This window comes from Salmo salar, chromosome ssa19 (assembly GCF_905237065.1).
Source record: "Salmo salar chromosome ssa19, Ssal_v3.1, whole genome shotgun sequence".
Taxonomy (NCBI): domain Eukaryota; kingdom Metazoa; phylum Chordata; class Actinopteri; order Salmoniformes; family Salmonidae; genus Salmo; species Salmo salar.
In genome coordinates, this window is record NC_059460.1 from 87,366,465 (window position 1) to 87,382,111 (window position 15,647).

The following is a 15,647-nucleotide window of genomic DNA, read 5'->3' on the forward strand; positions in this document are numbered from 1 at the left end:
ACCAGACGCTGCACTGGACACATTTATTAAACTACTTATTCCAGTTACTAATAAGCACCCATTAAGAAAATGACTAAAAACTGGATTTATGAGGAATTGAAAAATTGTATGGTTGATAGGGACGAGGCTAAAGGAATTGCAAATACGTCTGGGAGCACAAATGATTGGCAAACGTACTGCAAATTAAAAAAATCATGTGACAAATTTGAATAAAAAGAATTAGAAACTACACTATGAAACAAAGATAAATGACAAAGAATGATAGTAAAAAGCTTTGGAGCAAATTCAATGACATTTTGGGAAAAAAGGCAAACTCAGCTCATTCTTTGAATCAGATGGCTCATTCATCACAAAGCCCACTGATATTGCCAACTACTATAAGGATTTTTTCATTGGCAAGACAAGCAAACTTAGGGATGACATGCCAGCAACAAACACTGACACTACACATCCAAGTACATCTGACCTAGTTATGAAAGACAAGAATTGTAATTTTGAATTCTGTGAAGTAAGTGTGGAAGAGGTGAAAAATGATTGTCTATCAACAATGACAAGCCACCGGGGTCTGACAACTTGGATGGAAAATTACTGAGGATAATAGTGGACGATATTGCATCTCCTATTTGCCATATCTTCAATTTAAGCCTACTAGAAAGTGTGTGCCCTCAGGCCTGGAGGGAAGCTAAAGTCATTCCACTACCCAAGAAAAGTAAGCCCCCTTTACTGGCTCAAATAGCTGACCATTCTGCCTGTTACCAACCCTTAGTAACCTTTTGGAAAACATTGTGTTTGACCAGATACAATACTATTTTACAGTAAACAAATTGACAACAGAATTCCAGCACGCGTATAGGGAAGGACATTCAACAATCACAGCACTTACACAAATGACTGTTGATCGTCAGAGAAATGAATGATAAAAAGATTGTGGGGGCTGTTTTGTCACGCCTTCATTGTGGCTTTTGACATTATCGATCATAGTCTGCTGCTGGAAAAACAGATGTGTTATGGCTTTACACCCCCTGCTATAATGTGTAAAGAGTTACCTGTCTAACAGAACACAGAGGGTGTTCTTTAATGGAAGCGTCTCCAACATAATCCAGATAGAATCAGGAATTCCCCAGGGCAGCTGTCTAGGCCCCTTACTTTTTTCAATCTTTACTGACTAAAGCCAGCGTGTCTATGTACGTGGATGACTCAACTCTATACATGTCAACTACTACGTCGACTGAAATGACTGCAACACTCAACAAAAAACTGAAGTTAGTTGTAGAATGGGTTAGCCCTAAATATTTCAAAAATCAAAAGCATTGTATTTGGGACAAATAATTCACTAAACCTCAACTAAAACTTGTAATGAATAATGTGGTTATTGAACAAGTTGAGATGACTAAACTGCTTGGAGTAACCTTGGATTGTAAACTGTCATGGTCAAAACATATTGATGCAGTAGTAGCTAAGATGGGGAGAAGTCTGTCCATAATAAAGCACTAATAACAACACTATCAACAAGGCAGGTCCTTCAGGCCCTAGTTTTGTCACACCTGGACTACTGTTCAGTCATGTGGTCAGGTGCCACAAAGAGGGCTTGGATGTACAGAGAGGTAACATTAGTAATATGCATGTCAATCTCTCATGGCTCAAAGTGGAGAGATTGACTTCATCACTAGCTGTGTTTGTTAGAGGTATTGACATGTTGAATTCACCGCGATGTCTGTTTGAACTACTGGCACACAGCTCAGATACCCATGCATACCTCACAAGACATGCCACCAGAGGTCTCTTCACAGTCCCCAAGTCCAGAACAGACTATGGGAGGAGCACAGTACTACATAGAGCCATGACTACATGGAACTCTATTCCACATCAGGTAACTGATGCAGCAGTAGAATCAGATTTTAAAAAACTGATAAAAATACACCTTATGGAACAGCGAGGACTGTGAAGAGACACAAACATAGGCACAGACACATGATAACATCTGCACTATACACACACGTACATGGATGTTGTGTTGTAGATATGTGGCAGTAGAGTAGGGGCCTGAGGACACATACTAAGTGTGTTATGAATTCTGGAAGGAATGTATTGTAATGTTTTAAAAATGGTATAAACTGCCTTAATTTTGCTGGACCCCAGGAAGAGTATCTGCTGCCTTGGCAGGAACTAATGGGGATCCATAATAAACCCCAGGAAGAGTAGCTGCTGCCTTGGCAGGAACTAATGGGGATCCATAATAAACCCCAGGAAGAGTAGCTGCTGCCTTGGCAGGAACTAATGGGGATCCATAATAAACCCCAGGAAGAGTAGCTGCTGCCTTGGCAGGAACTAATGGGGATCCATAATAAACCCCAGGAAGAGTAGCTGCTGCCTTGGCAGGAACTAATGGGGATCCATAATAAACCCCAGGAAGAGTAGCTGCTGTCTTGACAGGAACTAATGGGGATCCATAATAAACCCCAGGAAGAGTAGCTGCTGCCTTGGCAGGAACTAATGGGGATCCGTAATAAACCCCAGGAAGAGTAGCTGCTGCCTTGGCAGGAACTAATGGGGATCCATAATAAACCCCAGGAAGAGTAGCTGCTGCCTTGGCAGGAACTAATGGGGATCCATAATAAACCCCAGGAAGAGTAGCTGCTGCCTTGGCAGGAACTAATGGGGATCCATAATAAACCCCAGGAAGAGTAGCTGCTGCCTTGGCAGGAACTAATGGGGATCCATAATAAACCTCAGGAAGAGTAGCTGCTGCCTTGGCAGGAACTAATGGGGATCCATAATAAACCCCAGGAAGAGTAGCTGCTGCCTTGGCAGGAACTAATGGGGATCCATAATAAACCCCAGGAAGAGTAGCTGCTGTCTTGACAGGAACTAATGGGGATCCATAATAAACCCCAGGAAGAGTAGCTGCTGCCTTGGCAGGAACTAATGGGGATCCATAATAAACCCCCAGGAAGAGTATCTGCTGCTTTGGCCGGAACTAATGGGGATCCATAATAAACCCCAGGAAGAGTAGCTGCTGCCTTGGCAGGAACTAATGGGGATCCATAATAAACCCCAGGAAGAGTAGCTGCTGCCTTGGCAGGAACTAATGGGGATCCGTAATAAACCCCAGGAAGAGTAGCTGCTGCCTTGGCAGGAACTAATGGGATCCATAATAAACCCCAGGAAGAGTAGCTGCTGCCTTGGCACGAACTAATGGGGATCCATAATAAACCCCAGGAAGAGTAGCTGCTGCCTTGACAGGAACTAATGGGGATCCATAATAAACCTCAGGAAGAGTAGCTGCTGCCTTGGCAGGAACTAATGGGGATCCATAATAAACCCCAGGAAGAGTAGCTGCTGCCTTGGCAGGAACTAATGGGGATCCATAATAAATGCAAATAGGAAACATTACGACCAGCATCAACATGTTTATTATGAACCATGATAAAGATATGGCTGCTTTCGTAGAATAAAAAACAACCAATACAGGTACTACCTCAAATGGTTCTGTGATGTAACAAGTCAATAGAAATTGATAAAACATTATATGAAACATAAAACAGTGGCAATATAAAACAGAAACAAAAAAGTTGTCTGTATCCACCCATCCACCCATCCCTCCATCCACCCATCCACCCATCCCTCCACCCATCCCTCCATCCACCCATCCCTCCACCCACCCATCCCTCCACCCATCCATCCACCCATCCCTCCATCCACCCATCCCTCCACCCACCCATCCCTCCACCCATCCCTCCATCCACCCATCCCTCCACCCACCCATCCCTCCATCCACCCATCCCTCCATCCACCCATCCACCCATCCACCCACCCCCCATCCCTCCATCCATCCACCCATCCCTCCACCCACCCATCCCTCCATCCACCCATCCCTCCATCCCTCCACCCACCCATCCCTCCATCCACCCATCCCTCCACCCACCCATCCCTCCACCCACCCATCCCTCCACCCATCCCTCCATCCACCCATCCCTCCATCCTCCCATCCCTCCACCCATCCCTCCATCCACCCATCCCTCCATCCCTCATCCCTCCATCCACCCATCCCTCCACCCACCCATCCCTCCACCCACCCATCCCTCCACCCATCCCTCCATCCACCCATCCCTCCACCCACCCATCCCTCCATCCACCCATCCCTCCACCCATCCCTCCATCCACCGATCCCTCCACCCACCCATCCCTCCACCCACCCATCCCTCCATCCCAATCCCTCCATCCACCCATCCCTCCATCCACCCATCCCTCCATCCTTGCATCCACCCATCCCTCCACCCACCCATCCCTCCATCCCTCCATCCCTCCCTCCATCCACCCATCCCTCCATCCACCCATCCCTCCATCCCTCCACCCATCCCTCCATCCCTCCATCCACCCATCCTTGCATCCACCCATCCACCCATATAAAGCGGGGATGGGTCAAACCATTTCCTTGCGGAAGCCCAACAGTTCTTTCAGTCATTTCAGTCAGTCTGCTCCATCAGAAGTTCTTGCTCTTGGAGAAGTAGAAGTCTATTCCTCTGTCCTTGTGTTGTTTAGGGGTGTGGGACGGACCCTTCTTTCCTCTGGCCGAGGGCCCAGCACCAGTCTGCAGGAGAGATCACTTTACATTTAGAACCAAAAGTTTGAAATTGATGTGTCAAGAGAATAGCCTTGAAGTACCTTTTTTGTAAGACAGGTTCACATAACAAAACAAATGTCTCAAGAGACAACGACCGTGAAGTGACGTATTTCTGGGACAGGTTGTTAGCACAAAAATGTATTAATCAATTCAATTCTTAAATTATTCTTATGACCATTTGGGTCCTTTGAATGTTATATACAGGGCATTCGGAAAGTATTCAGACCGCTTGACTTTTTCCACATTTTGTTACGTTACAGCCTTATTCTCAAATGTATTAAATTAATTGTTTTCCTCATCAAGCTACAGACAATATACCCCATGATGACAAAGCAAAAACAGATTTTTAGACATTTTGCCAATTTACTAAAAACAAAAAAAACTGGGAAAACAAGAAACTATAAAAAAAAAAAAAAAAAATGTAAGGCTCTTCCATCTCCACAGAGGAACTCTGGAGTTCTGTCAGAGTGACCATCGGGTTCTTGGCCACCTCCCTGACCAAGGCCCTTCTCCCCCCGATTGTACTTTATCATAACTGGTAGAGCCATTCTAGAGACGTAGCTCTACATACACCACTAAACAGTGTTGTTTCCTACACCACTTCCTCTTCCTATGAAATTCACATCTTTAACAACACCCACCGGCTTCTTGTTGGTGTGGCGACTCCATTCTGGCGCCATGACAACGGGGGAAGGGTACGTGTCGTTGAGGGACACCAGTGCGTGAGACAGGGAGGCAGAGCTAAGGGTCCAGGGGGTGTGGACCTCCCCACCTCTGATCCCCTTGAGCTCTGGGACCCAGTGTCTAACATAGTCCCCCTGAAGAGGAGAGACAATCAGTAGTTATTACAAACCTAGTGTCTAACATAGTCCCCCTGAAGAGGAGAGACAATCAGTAGTTATTACAAACCTAGTGTCTAACATAGTCCCCTTCAAGAGGAGAGACAATCAGTAGTTATTACAAACCTAGTGTCTAACATTGTCTCTCCACTTCAGGGGGACTATCACTAGTTATTACAAACCCAGTGTCTAACATAGTCCCCTTGAAGAGGAGAGACAATCAGTAGTTATTACAAACCCAGTGTCTAACATAGTCCCCTTGAAGAGGAGAGTGTGAGGGCATTTTGAAGTTAAACCTTACTAATGCTTGTGTAGTGAAATATCCTTCTTTAAGCCTAGGCATTGGTCTAGAGATAGTTTCTTTAACTAACTCATATAAGATAGACAAATCAAAATCAAATGTATTTATATAGCCCTTCGTACATCAGCTGATATCTCAAAGTGCTGTACAGAAACCCAGCCTAAAACCCCCAAACAGCAAGCAATGCATGTGAAAGAAGCACGGTGGCTAGGAAAAACTCCCTAGGAAGAAACCTAGAGAGGAACCAGGCTATGAGATAGAAAAGTGTGTGTGTGCATTATTAAGAGGCCTGTTCTAACTGTTGTGTGTGTGTAGCAGGACCCCATGATATCTGGGTGCTCACCCAAGAGATGACAGAAAATAACTGGTTCATCTTCGCTTAACTGGAGACATGGCAAAGTGTTATATTCTGCACACCAGTGATAGAGCTGTGGTTATGTCTGGAGCCTGTTTCTGGGCGAAAGGTTCATGTTTTACGTGTGTGTGTGTGTGTGTGTGTGTGTGTGTGTGTGTGTGTGTGTGTGTGTGTGTGTGTGTGTGTGTGTGTGTGTGTGTGTGTAGGACATACAGTTGAAGTCAGAAGTTTACATACACTTTAGCCAAATACATTTAAACTCAGTTTTTCACAATTCCTGACATTTAATCCTAGTAAAAATTCCCTGGGATTGAGGTCAGGGCTTTGTGATGGCCACTCCAATACCTTGACTTTGTTGTCCTTAAGCCATTTTGCCACAACTTTGGAAGTATGCTTGGGGTCATTGTCCATTTGGAAGACCCATTTGCGATCAAGCTTTACCTTCCTGACTAATGTCTTAAATATATCCACGTCCACACACATTTTCCATCCTCATGATGCCATCTATTTTGTGAAGTGCACCAGTCCCTCCTACAGCAAAGCACCCCCACAAGATGATGCTGCCACCCCCGTGCTTCACGGTTGGGATGGTGTTCTTCGGCTTGCAAGCCTCCCTAACCCTAACCCTAACCCTCCAAACATTACAATGGTCATTATGGCCAAACAGTTCGATTTTTGTTTCATCAGACCAGAGGACATTTCTCCAAAAAGTACGATCTTTGTCCCCATGTGCAGTTGCAAACCGTAGTCTGGCTTTTTTATGGCGGTTTTGGAGCAGTGGCTTCTTCCTTGCTGAGCGGCCTTTCAGGTTATGTCGATATAGGACTCGTTTTACTGTGGATATAGATACTTTTGTAATGTTTCCTCCAGCATCTTCACAAGGTCCTTTGCTGTTGTTCTGGGATTGATTTGCGCTTTTCGCAACAAAGTACGTTCATCTCTAGGAGACAGAACGTGTCTCCTTCCTGAGCGGTATGACGGCTGCGTGGTCCCATGGTGTTTATACTTGCGTACTATCGTTTGTACAGATGAACGTGGTACCTTCAGGCGTTTGGAAATTGCTCCCAAGGATGAATCAGACTTGTGGAGGTCTACAATTTTCTTTTTGAGGTCTTGGCTGATTTCTTTTGATTTTCCCATGATGTCAAGCGAAGAGGAACTGAGTTTGAAGGTAGGCCTTGAAATGCATCCACAGGTACACCTCCAATTGACTCAAATGATGTCAATTAGCCTATTAGAAGCTTCTAAAGCCATGACATTTTCTGGAGTTTTCCAAGCTGTTTAAAGGCACAGTCAACTTAGTGTATGTAAACTTTTGACCCACTGAAATTGTGATACAGTGAATTATGAGTGAAATAATCTGTCTGTAAACAATTGTTGGAAAAATGACTTGTGTCATGCACAAAGTAGATGTCCTAACAGACCTGCCAAAACTATAGTTTGTTAACAATGAATTTGTGGAGTGGTTGAAAAACTAGTTTTAATAATGACTCCAACCTGAGTGCATGTAAACTTCTGACTTCAACTGTACGGTCGTGGCCAAAAGTTTTGAGAGCGACACAAATATTAATTTCCACAAAGTTTGCTGCTTCAGTGTCTTTAGATATTTTTGTCAGATGTTACTATGGAATACTGAAGTATATTCACAAGCATTTCATAAGTGTCAAAGGCTTTTATTGACAATTACATGAAGTTGATGCAAAGAGTCAATATTTGCAGTGTTGACCCTTCTTTTTCAAGACCTCTGCAATCCGCCCTGGCATGCTGTCAATTAACTTCTGGGCCACATCCTGACTGATGGCAGCCCATTCTTGCATAATCAATGCTTGGAGTTTGTCAGAATTTGTGGGTTTTTGTTTGTCCACCCGCCTCTTGAGGATTGACCACAAGTTCTCAATGGGATTAAGGTCTGGGGAGTTTCCTGGCAATGGACCCAAAATATCGATGTTTTGTTCCTCGAGCCACTTAGTTATCACTTTTGCCTTATGGCAAGGTGCTCCATCATGCTGGAAAAGGCATTGTTCGTCACCAAACTGTTCCTGGATGGTTGGGAGAAGTTGCTCTCGGAGGATGTGTTGGTACCATTCTTTATTCATGGCTGTGTTCTTAGGCCAAATTGTGAGTGAGCCCACTCCCTTGGCTGAGAAGCAACTCCACACATGAATGGTCTCAGGATGCTTTACTGTTGGCATGACACAGGACTGATGGTAGCGCTCACCCTGCCATCTCCGGACAAGTTTTTTTCTGGATGCCCCAAACAATCGGAAAGGGGATTCATCAGAGAAAATGACTTTACCCCAGTCCTCAGCAGTCCAATCCCTGTACCTTTTTCAGAATATCAGTCTGTCCCTGATGTTTTTCCTGGAGAGAAGTGGCTTCTTTGCTGCCCTTCTTGACACCAGGCCATCCTCCAAAGGTAGTGCAGATGCACTCACACCTGCATGCTCCCATTCCTGAGCAAGCTTTGTACTGGTGGTGCCCCGATCCCACAGCTGAATCAACTTTAGGAGACGGTCCTGGCGCTTGCTGGACTTTCTTGGGCGCCCTGAAGCCTTCTTCACAACAATTGAACCGCTCTCCTTGAGTTCTTGATGATCCAATAAATGGTTGATTTAGGTGCAATCTTACTGGCAGCAATATCCTTGCCTGTGAAGCCCTTTTTGTGCAAAGCAATGATGACGGCACGTGTTTCCTTGCAGGTTACCATGATTGACAGAGGAAGAACAATGATTCCAAGCACCACTCCTGTTATTCGAACTCAATCAGCATGACAGAGTGATCTCCAGCCTTGTCCTCGTCAACACTCACACCTGTGTTAACGAGAGAATCACTGACATGATGTCAGCTGGTCCTTTTGTGGCAGGGTTGAAATACAGTGGAAATGTTTTGGGGGATTCAGTTCATTTGCATGGCTTTGAGGGACTTTGCAATTAATTGCAATTCATCTGATCACTCTTCATAACATTCTGGGGTATATGCAAATTGCCATCATACAAACTGAGGCAGCAGACTTTGTGAAAATTAATATTTGTGTCATTCTCAAAACTTTTGGCAACGACTGTACATCATTTGGGCCGACAGCGAAAGGTGCTTGCTTTCCCAAGTTGGGGGAACCGTAGAGCTACTGACAGAGGAAGTATGTCTGGAGTGACTTCCTGTCACTTTGGCACCTATTGTCCTCACTCCGTTGCGACAGACTGAGACAACCTTTTCATTATAGTCAACTTGGGGGAACCGTTGAGCTACTGTTAGAGGAAGAACCCCGGTACCCCGTAACCCAGTTCCATCTCTCCTTCTGTACTCACACACACATACATAAGATCATGTGTTTGCATAAGACAGCTAGACTATATAAGGATTACCTACTCTTTGTACAGGAGGCTCTCACTTCATTTCACCTGCGTGGGTGGTGCGCCCTCCTCCTTATTATAATACGTTTTTAATAAAAGTAATACCTTGATTGATTATTGACTATGCCTCTCCTCATTATTAGTTAAAGGTAGAATTTCCACCACAAGAGACAATCACTTATTACAAAACCCGTGTCTAACATGGTCTCCTATCCTCTTCAAGGGGACAATCACTTAGTTATTACAAACACAGTTTCTCAAAGTTGTCATAGCAGAAACGTTCTGGGTAATTGTACGGTATATTGCTAGAGCGTCCTCCTGCCTTTACGTGTAAATCCCAAGGAAGCAGACGTCATAACATCAGATAACTAGTTATGAAGCAACTAGCTTTGGAGACTGGATGATCTCCAGTCTCCTTCAGGTAAAGCTGTGGTAGTTATACACTGTTACTGGTCAGACTGAAACATACGTTGTTGTCGTAGTCGAGTCCTTGTTTGATCATGTTGAACTTCCTGTTTTCTCTCGGGTCATTTCCTATCCCCGCGCTGTATAGCCAGTTACCATAGTTACTGCTCACGTCATGGTCCACCTGGAAGTAGAGGGATGGAACTGATTGGTCAGGTTACTGTCCACTACTGGTCTCCTAACCAGCCTGGTGTGACCTGAAACCATTCAATAGGTATACCCACAGTCATATATTTATCTAAATAAAGCCTTAGGATGATAGTTACATGTTGCCCTATCACATGCTGGGTCGAGTTCCAACCACCTTGGATACATCTGTCCTATCACAGGCTGGGTCGAGTTCCAACCTCCTTGGATACATCTGTCCTATCACAGGCTGGGTCGAGTTCCAACCACCTTGGATACATCTGTCCTATCACAGGCTGGGTCGAGTTCCAACCACCTTGGGTACATCTGTCCTATCACAGGCTGGGTCGAGTTCCCACCACCTTGGGTACATCTGTCCTATCACAGGCTGGGTCGAGATCCCACCACCTTGGGTACATCTGTCCTATCACAGGCTGGGTCGAGATCCCACCACCTTGGATACATCTGTCCTATCACAGGCTGGGTCGAGTTCCAACCACCTTGGATACATCTGTCCTATCACAGGCTGGGTCGAGTTCCCACCACCTTGGATACATCTGTCCTATCACAGGCTGGGTCGAGTTGAAACCACCTTGGGTACATCTGTCCTATCACAGGCTGGGTCGAGTTCCCACCACCTTGGGTACATCTGTCCTATCACAGGCTGGGTCGAGTTCCCACCACCTTGGATACATCTGTCCTATCACAGGCTGGGTCGAGTTCCAACCACCTTGGATACATCTGTCCTATCACAGGCTGGGTCGAGTTCCAACCACCTTGGATACATCTGTCCTATCACAGGCTGGGTCGAGTTCCAACCACCTTGGATACATCTGTCCTATCACAGGCTGGGTCGAGTTCCAACCACCTTGGATACATCTGTCCTATCACAGGCTGGGTCGAGATCCCACCACCTTGGATACATCTGTCCTATCACAGGCTGGGTCGAGATCCCACCACCTTGGATACATCTGTCCTATCACAGGCTGGGTCGAGTTCCAACCACCTTGGATACATCTGTCCTATCACAGGCTGGGTCGAGTTCCCACCACCTTGGAGACATCTGTCCTATCACAGGCTGGGTCGAGTTCCAACCACCTTGGATACATCTGTCCTATCACAGGCTGGGTCGAGTTCCCACCACCTTGGATACATCTGTCCTATCACAGGCTGGGTCGAGTTCCAACCACCTTGGATACATCTGTCCTATCCTTTCAGATCTAAGTGCAGAGGGAGACAAGGGGTCAAAGGTAGGGGCTAGGGGTTGATTAAGGCTTGGGCACCAGCCTCACCAGTAAGTAGTGGAACCACTCGACCCCATCCTCCAGTCCAGCCCCAGGTCCTAACCCCGACCCAGGTCCTAACCCCGACCCAGGTCCTAACCCCGACCCAGGTCCTAACCCCGACCGAGGTCCTAACCCCGACCCAGGTCCTAACCCCGACCCAGGTCCTAACCCCAACCCAGGTCCTAACCCCGAACCCAGGTCCTAACCCCAACCCAGGTCCTAACCCTGGCCAGGAGCCTCACCAGTAAGTAGTGGAACCACTCGGCCCCCATCCTCCAGTCTAGTCCCAGGTCCTTGGTGAGGAAGCTGGCTACGTTTTGGCGACCCCTGTTAGACATGAACCCTGTCAGCGCCAGCTCTCGCATGTTGGCATCAACGAACGGCACCCCGGTACGACCCTCTAGAATAACGAGACAGAGGAGTTACAACAACTCAGTAGTCTGAGAGATATTAGTTTGAACATTGTTACGGTATCCACTCCATGGTATATTTATCACAGTGCATCCCACAGACTTTCAGTCCCTATACTTGCCTTATACAGCTCTGTGTAGTCACCTCCTAGATCTAGAGTGGTATTGTAAAGACTACAGATTTGTAATGATTTCTCCCTAACCTTTCCATGCATTGAACAGATTCATGTCCTTCTTCCAAGGGATGGATTTGTCCTGAAGGCCTGATGAGAACACATAACAACCATGAGATAATGTGCAATAAGCTTCAGATGAAGACAACATACACAACTGGCTTTCCAACTTTACCTTTGATGTCAAACAGTCTGTCTCCGTATTTGGCTCCTATAAACTTAAAATAGTCTCTCCAGAGCAGCTCAAATACCACCCTGTTGGAAGACATGTACAGTCAGCCTTGCTTAATAAAACCCCAGCTTTTTTTCTATTCAGTTACCTGAACTAATTACACTACAAGGTGCGTCTCCTACCCAGCCACCCTGCTAGCCTGGCTCATCACAGCTACAGTACCAGTTCAAACGTCTGGACACACCTACTCATTCCAGGGTTTTTCTTTATTGTTACTATTTTCTACATTGTAGAATAATAGTGAAGACATCAAAACTGTGAAATAACACATATGGAATCATATTGTAAGAAAAATATATATATTTTACATTTTAGATTCTTCAAAGTAGACATCCTTTGGCTTGATGACAGCTTTGTACACTCTTTGCATTCTCTCAACCAGCTTCATGAGGTAGTCACCTGGAATACATTTCAATTAACAGGTGTGCCTTGTTAAAAGTTAATTTGGGGAATTTCTTTCCTTCTTAATGCGTTTGAGCCAGTCAGTTCTGTTGTGACAAGGTAGGGAGGTATACAGAAGATAGCCCTACTTGGTAAAAGACCAAGTCCATGTTATGGCAAGAACAGCTCAAATAAGCAAAGAGAAACAACAGTCCATCATTACTTTAAGACATGAAGGTCAGCCAATGCGGAAAATGTCAAGAACTTTGAACGTTTCTTCAAGTGCAGTTGCAAAAACCACCAAGCGCTATGATGAAACTGGCTCTCATGAGAACCGCCACAGGAAAGAAAGACCCAAAGTTACTAGGATGACTAGGTATCGCCCTTTCCCTTTCCCATTAGAGTTAACAGCCTCAGAAATTGCAGCCCAAATAAATGCTTCACAGAGTTCAAGTAACAGACACATCTCAACATCAACTGTTCAGAGGAGACTGCATGAATCAGGCCTTCATGGTCAAATTGCTGCAAAGAAACCACTACTAAAGGACACCAATAAGAAGAAGAGACTTCCTTGGGCCAAGAAACATGAGCAATGGACATTAGACAGGTGGAAATTTGTCCTTTGGTCTGATGAGTCCAAATTTGAGATTTTTGGTTCCAACCGCTGTGTCTTTGTGAGATACAGAATAGGTGAACGGATGATGTCTGCATGTGTGGTTCCCACCGTGAAGCATGGAGGAGGTGGTGTGATTGTGTAGGGGTGCTTAGCTGGTGACACTGTGTGATTTATTTAGAATTCAAGGCACACTTAACCAGCATGGCTACCACAGCATTCTGCAAGGATATGCTGGTTTGCACTTAGTGGGACTATCATTTGTTTTTCAACAGGACAATGACCCAACACACCTCCAGGCTGTGTAAGAGCTATTTGACCAAGGAGAGTGATGGAGTGCTGCATCAGATGACCTGGCCTCCACAATCACCTGACCTCAACCCAATTGAGATGGTTTGGGATGAGTTGGACCGCAGAGTGAAGGAAAAGCAGCCAACAAGTGCTCAGGTATATGTGGGAACTCCTTCAAGACTGTTGGAAAAGCATTCCAGGTGAAGCTGGTTGAGAGAATGCCAAGAGTGTGCAAAGCTGTCATCAAGGCAAAGGGTGGCTACTTTGAAGAATCTCAAATATCAAATATATTTTGATTTGTTTAACACTTTTTTGCTTACTACATGATAACATATGTGTTATTGCATAGTTTTGATGTCTTAACTATTATTATACTATGTAGAAAATATTACAAATAAAAACCCTGGAATGAGTAGGTGTTCAAAAACATTTTTCCTGGTATTGTACATAACAGGAGATAAACATGGATTTAGTGACTGATCTCATCATGTTCCTGAAAACAACAGGATATGAGATAGCAGGAAGGAACTCACCAGTATGTGCTCTGATTGGCTGTTCGTTCACTCTCATACTTCTTGATCTGTTGGTAGATATACCTGGGGGAGACACAGCCTATAGCCAACCTGTAGAATACAGTTATAGATACAGTCTATAGCCAACCTGTAGAATACAGTTATAGATACAGTCTATAGCCAACCTGTAGAATACAGTTATAGATACAGCCTATAGCCAACCTGTAGAATACAGTTATAGATACAGCCTATAGCCAACCTGTAGAATACAGTTATAGATACAGCCTATAGCCAACCTGTAGAATACAGTTATAGATACAGTCTATAGCCAACCTGTAGAATACAGTTATAGATACAGCCTATAGCCAACCTGTAGAATACAGTTATAGATACAGCCTATAGCCAACCTGTAGAATACAGTTATAGATACAGTCTATAGCCAACCTGTAGAATACAGTTATAGATACAGTCTATAGCCAACCTGTAGAATACAGTTATAGATACAGCCTATAGCCAACCTGTAGAATACAGTTATAGATACAGTCTATAGCCAACCTGTAGAATACAGTTATAGATACAGCCTATAGCCAACCTGTAGAATACAGTTATAGATACAGTCTATAGCCAACCTGTAGAATACAGTTATAGATACAGTCTATAGCCAACCTGTAGAATACAGTTATAGATACAGTCTATAGCCAACCTGTAGAATACAGTTATAGATACAGTCTATAGCCAACCTGTAGAATACAGTTATAGATACAGTCTATAGCCAACCTGTAGAATACAGTTATAGATACAGCCTATAGCCAACCTGTAGAATACAGTTATAGATACAGTCTATAGCCAACCTGTAGAATACAGTTATAGATACAGCCTATAGCCAACCTGTAGAATACAGTTATAGATACAGTCTATAGCCAACCTGTAGAATACAGTTATAGATACAGCCTATAGCCAACCTGTAGAATACAGTTATAGATACAGCCTATAGCCAACCTGTAGAATACAGTTATAGATAGTCTATAGCCAACCTGTAGAATACAGTTATAGATACAGTCTATAGCCAACCTGTAGAATACAGTTATAGATACAGCCTATAGCCAACCTGTAGAATACAGTTATAGATACAGCCTATAGCCAACCTGTAGAATACAGTTATAGATACAGCCTATAGCCAACCTGTAGAATACAGTTATAGATACAGCCTATAGCCAACCTGTAGAATACAGTTATAGATACAGTCTATAGCCAACCTGTAGAATACAGTTATAGATACAGTCTATAGCCAACCTGTAGAATACAGTTATAGATACAGCCTATAGCCAACCTGTAGAATACAGTTATAGATACAGTCTATAGCCAACCTGTAGAATACAGTTATAGATACAGTCTATAGCCAACCTGTAGAATACAGTTATAGATACAGTCTATAGCCAACCTGTAGAATAAAGTTAGTCTATAGCCAACCTGTAGAATACAGTTATAGATACAGTCTATAGCCAACCTGTAGAATAAAGTTATAGATACAGTCTATAGCCAACCTGTAGAATACAGTTATAGATACAGTCTATAGCCAACCTGTAGAATACAGTTATAGATACAGTCTATAGCCAACCTGTAGAATACAGTTATAGATACAGTCTATAGCCAACCTGTAGAATACAGTTATAGATACAGTCTATAGCC

The 15,647-nt window shown here is 44.3% G+C and overlaps 1 protein-coding gene across 1 annotated transcript in view; it reads right to left on the bottom strand.

The window, feature by feature from the left end:
• Window positions 1-4,357: 4,357 nt before the first annotated feature.
• The window catches only part of cry-dash (cryptochrome DASH), a 41,492-nt gene continuing 30,202 nt past the window's right edge, over window positions 4,358-15,647 (bottom strand). The window contains exons 7-13 of the mRNA XM_014159920.2: window positions 13,980-14,069; window positions 12,105-12,184; window positions 11,960-12,019; window positions 11,589-11,746; window positions 9,939-10,058; window positions 5,266-5,442; window positions 4,358-4,591 (exon numbers count right to left, since the gene is read on the bottom strand). Coding sequence (XP_014015395.1) covers window positions 4,484-4,591; window positions 5,266-5,442; window positions 9,939-10,058; window positions 11,589-11,746; window positions 11,960-12,019; window positions 12,105-12,184; window positions 13,980-14,069 — 793 coding nt within the window. The 3' untranslated portion in view covers window positions 4,358-4,483. The remainder of the gene's footprint in view (window positions 4,592-5,265; window positions 5,443-9,938; window positions 10,059-11,588; window positions 11,747-11,959; window positions 12,020-12,104; window positions 12,185-13,979; window positions 14,070-15,647) is intronic.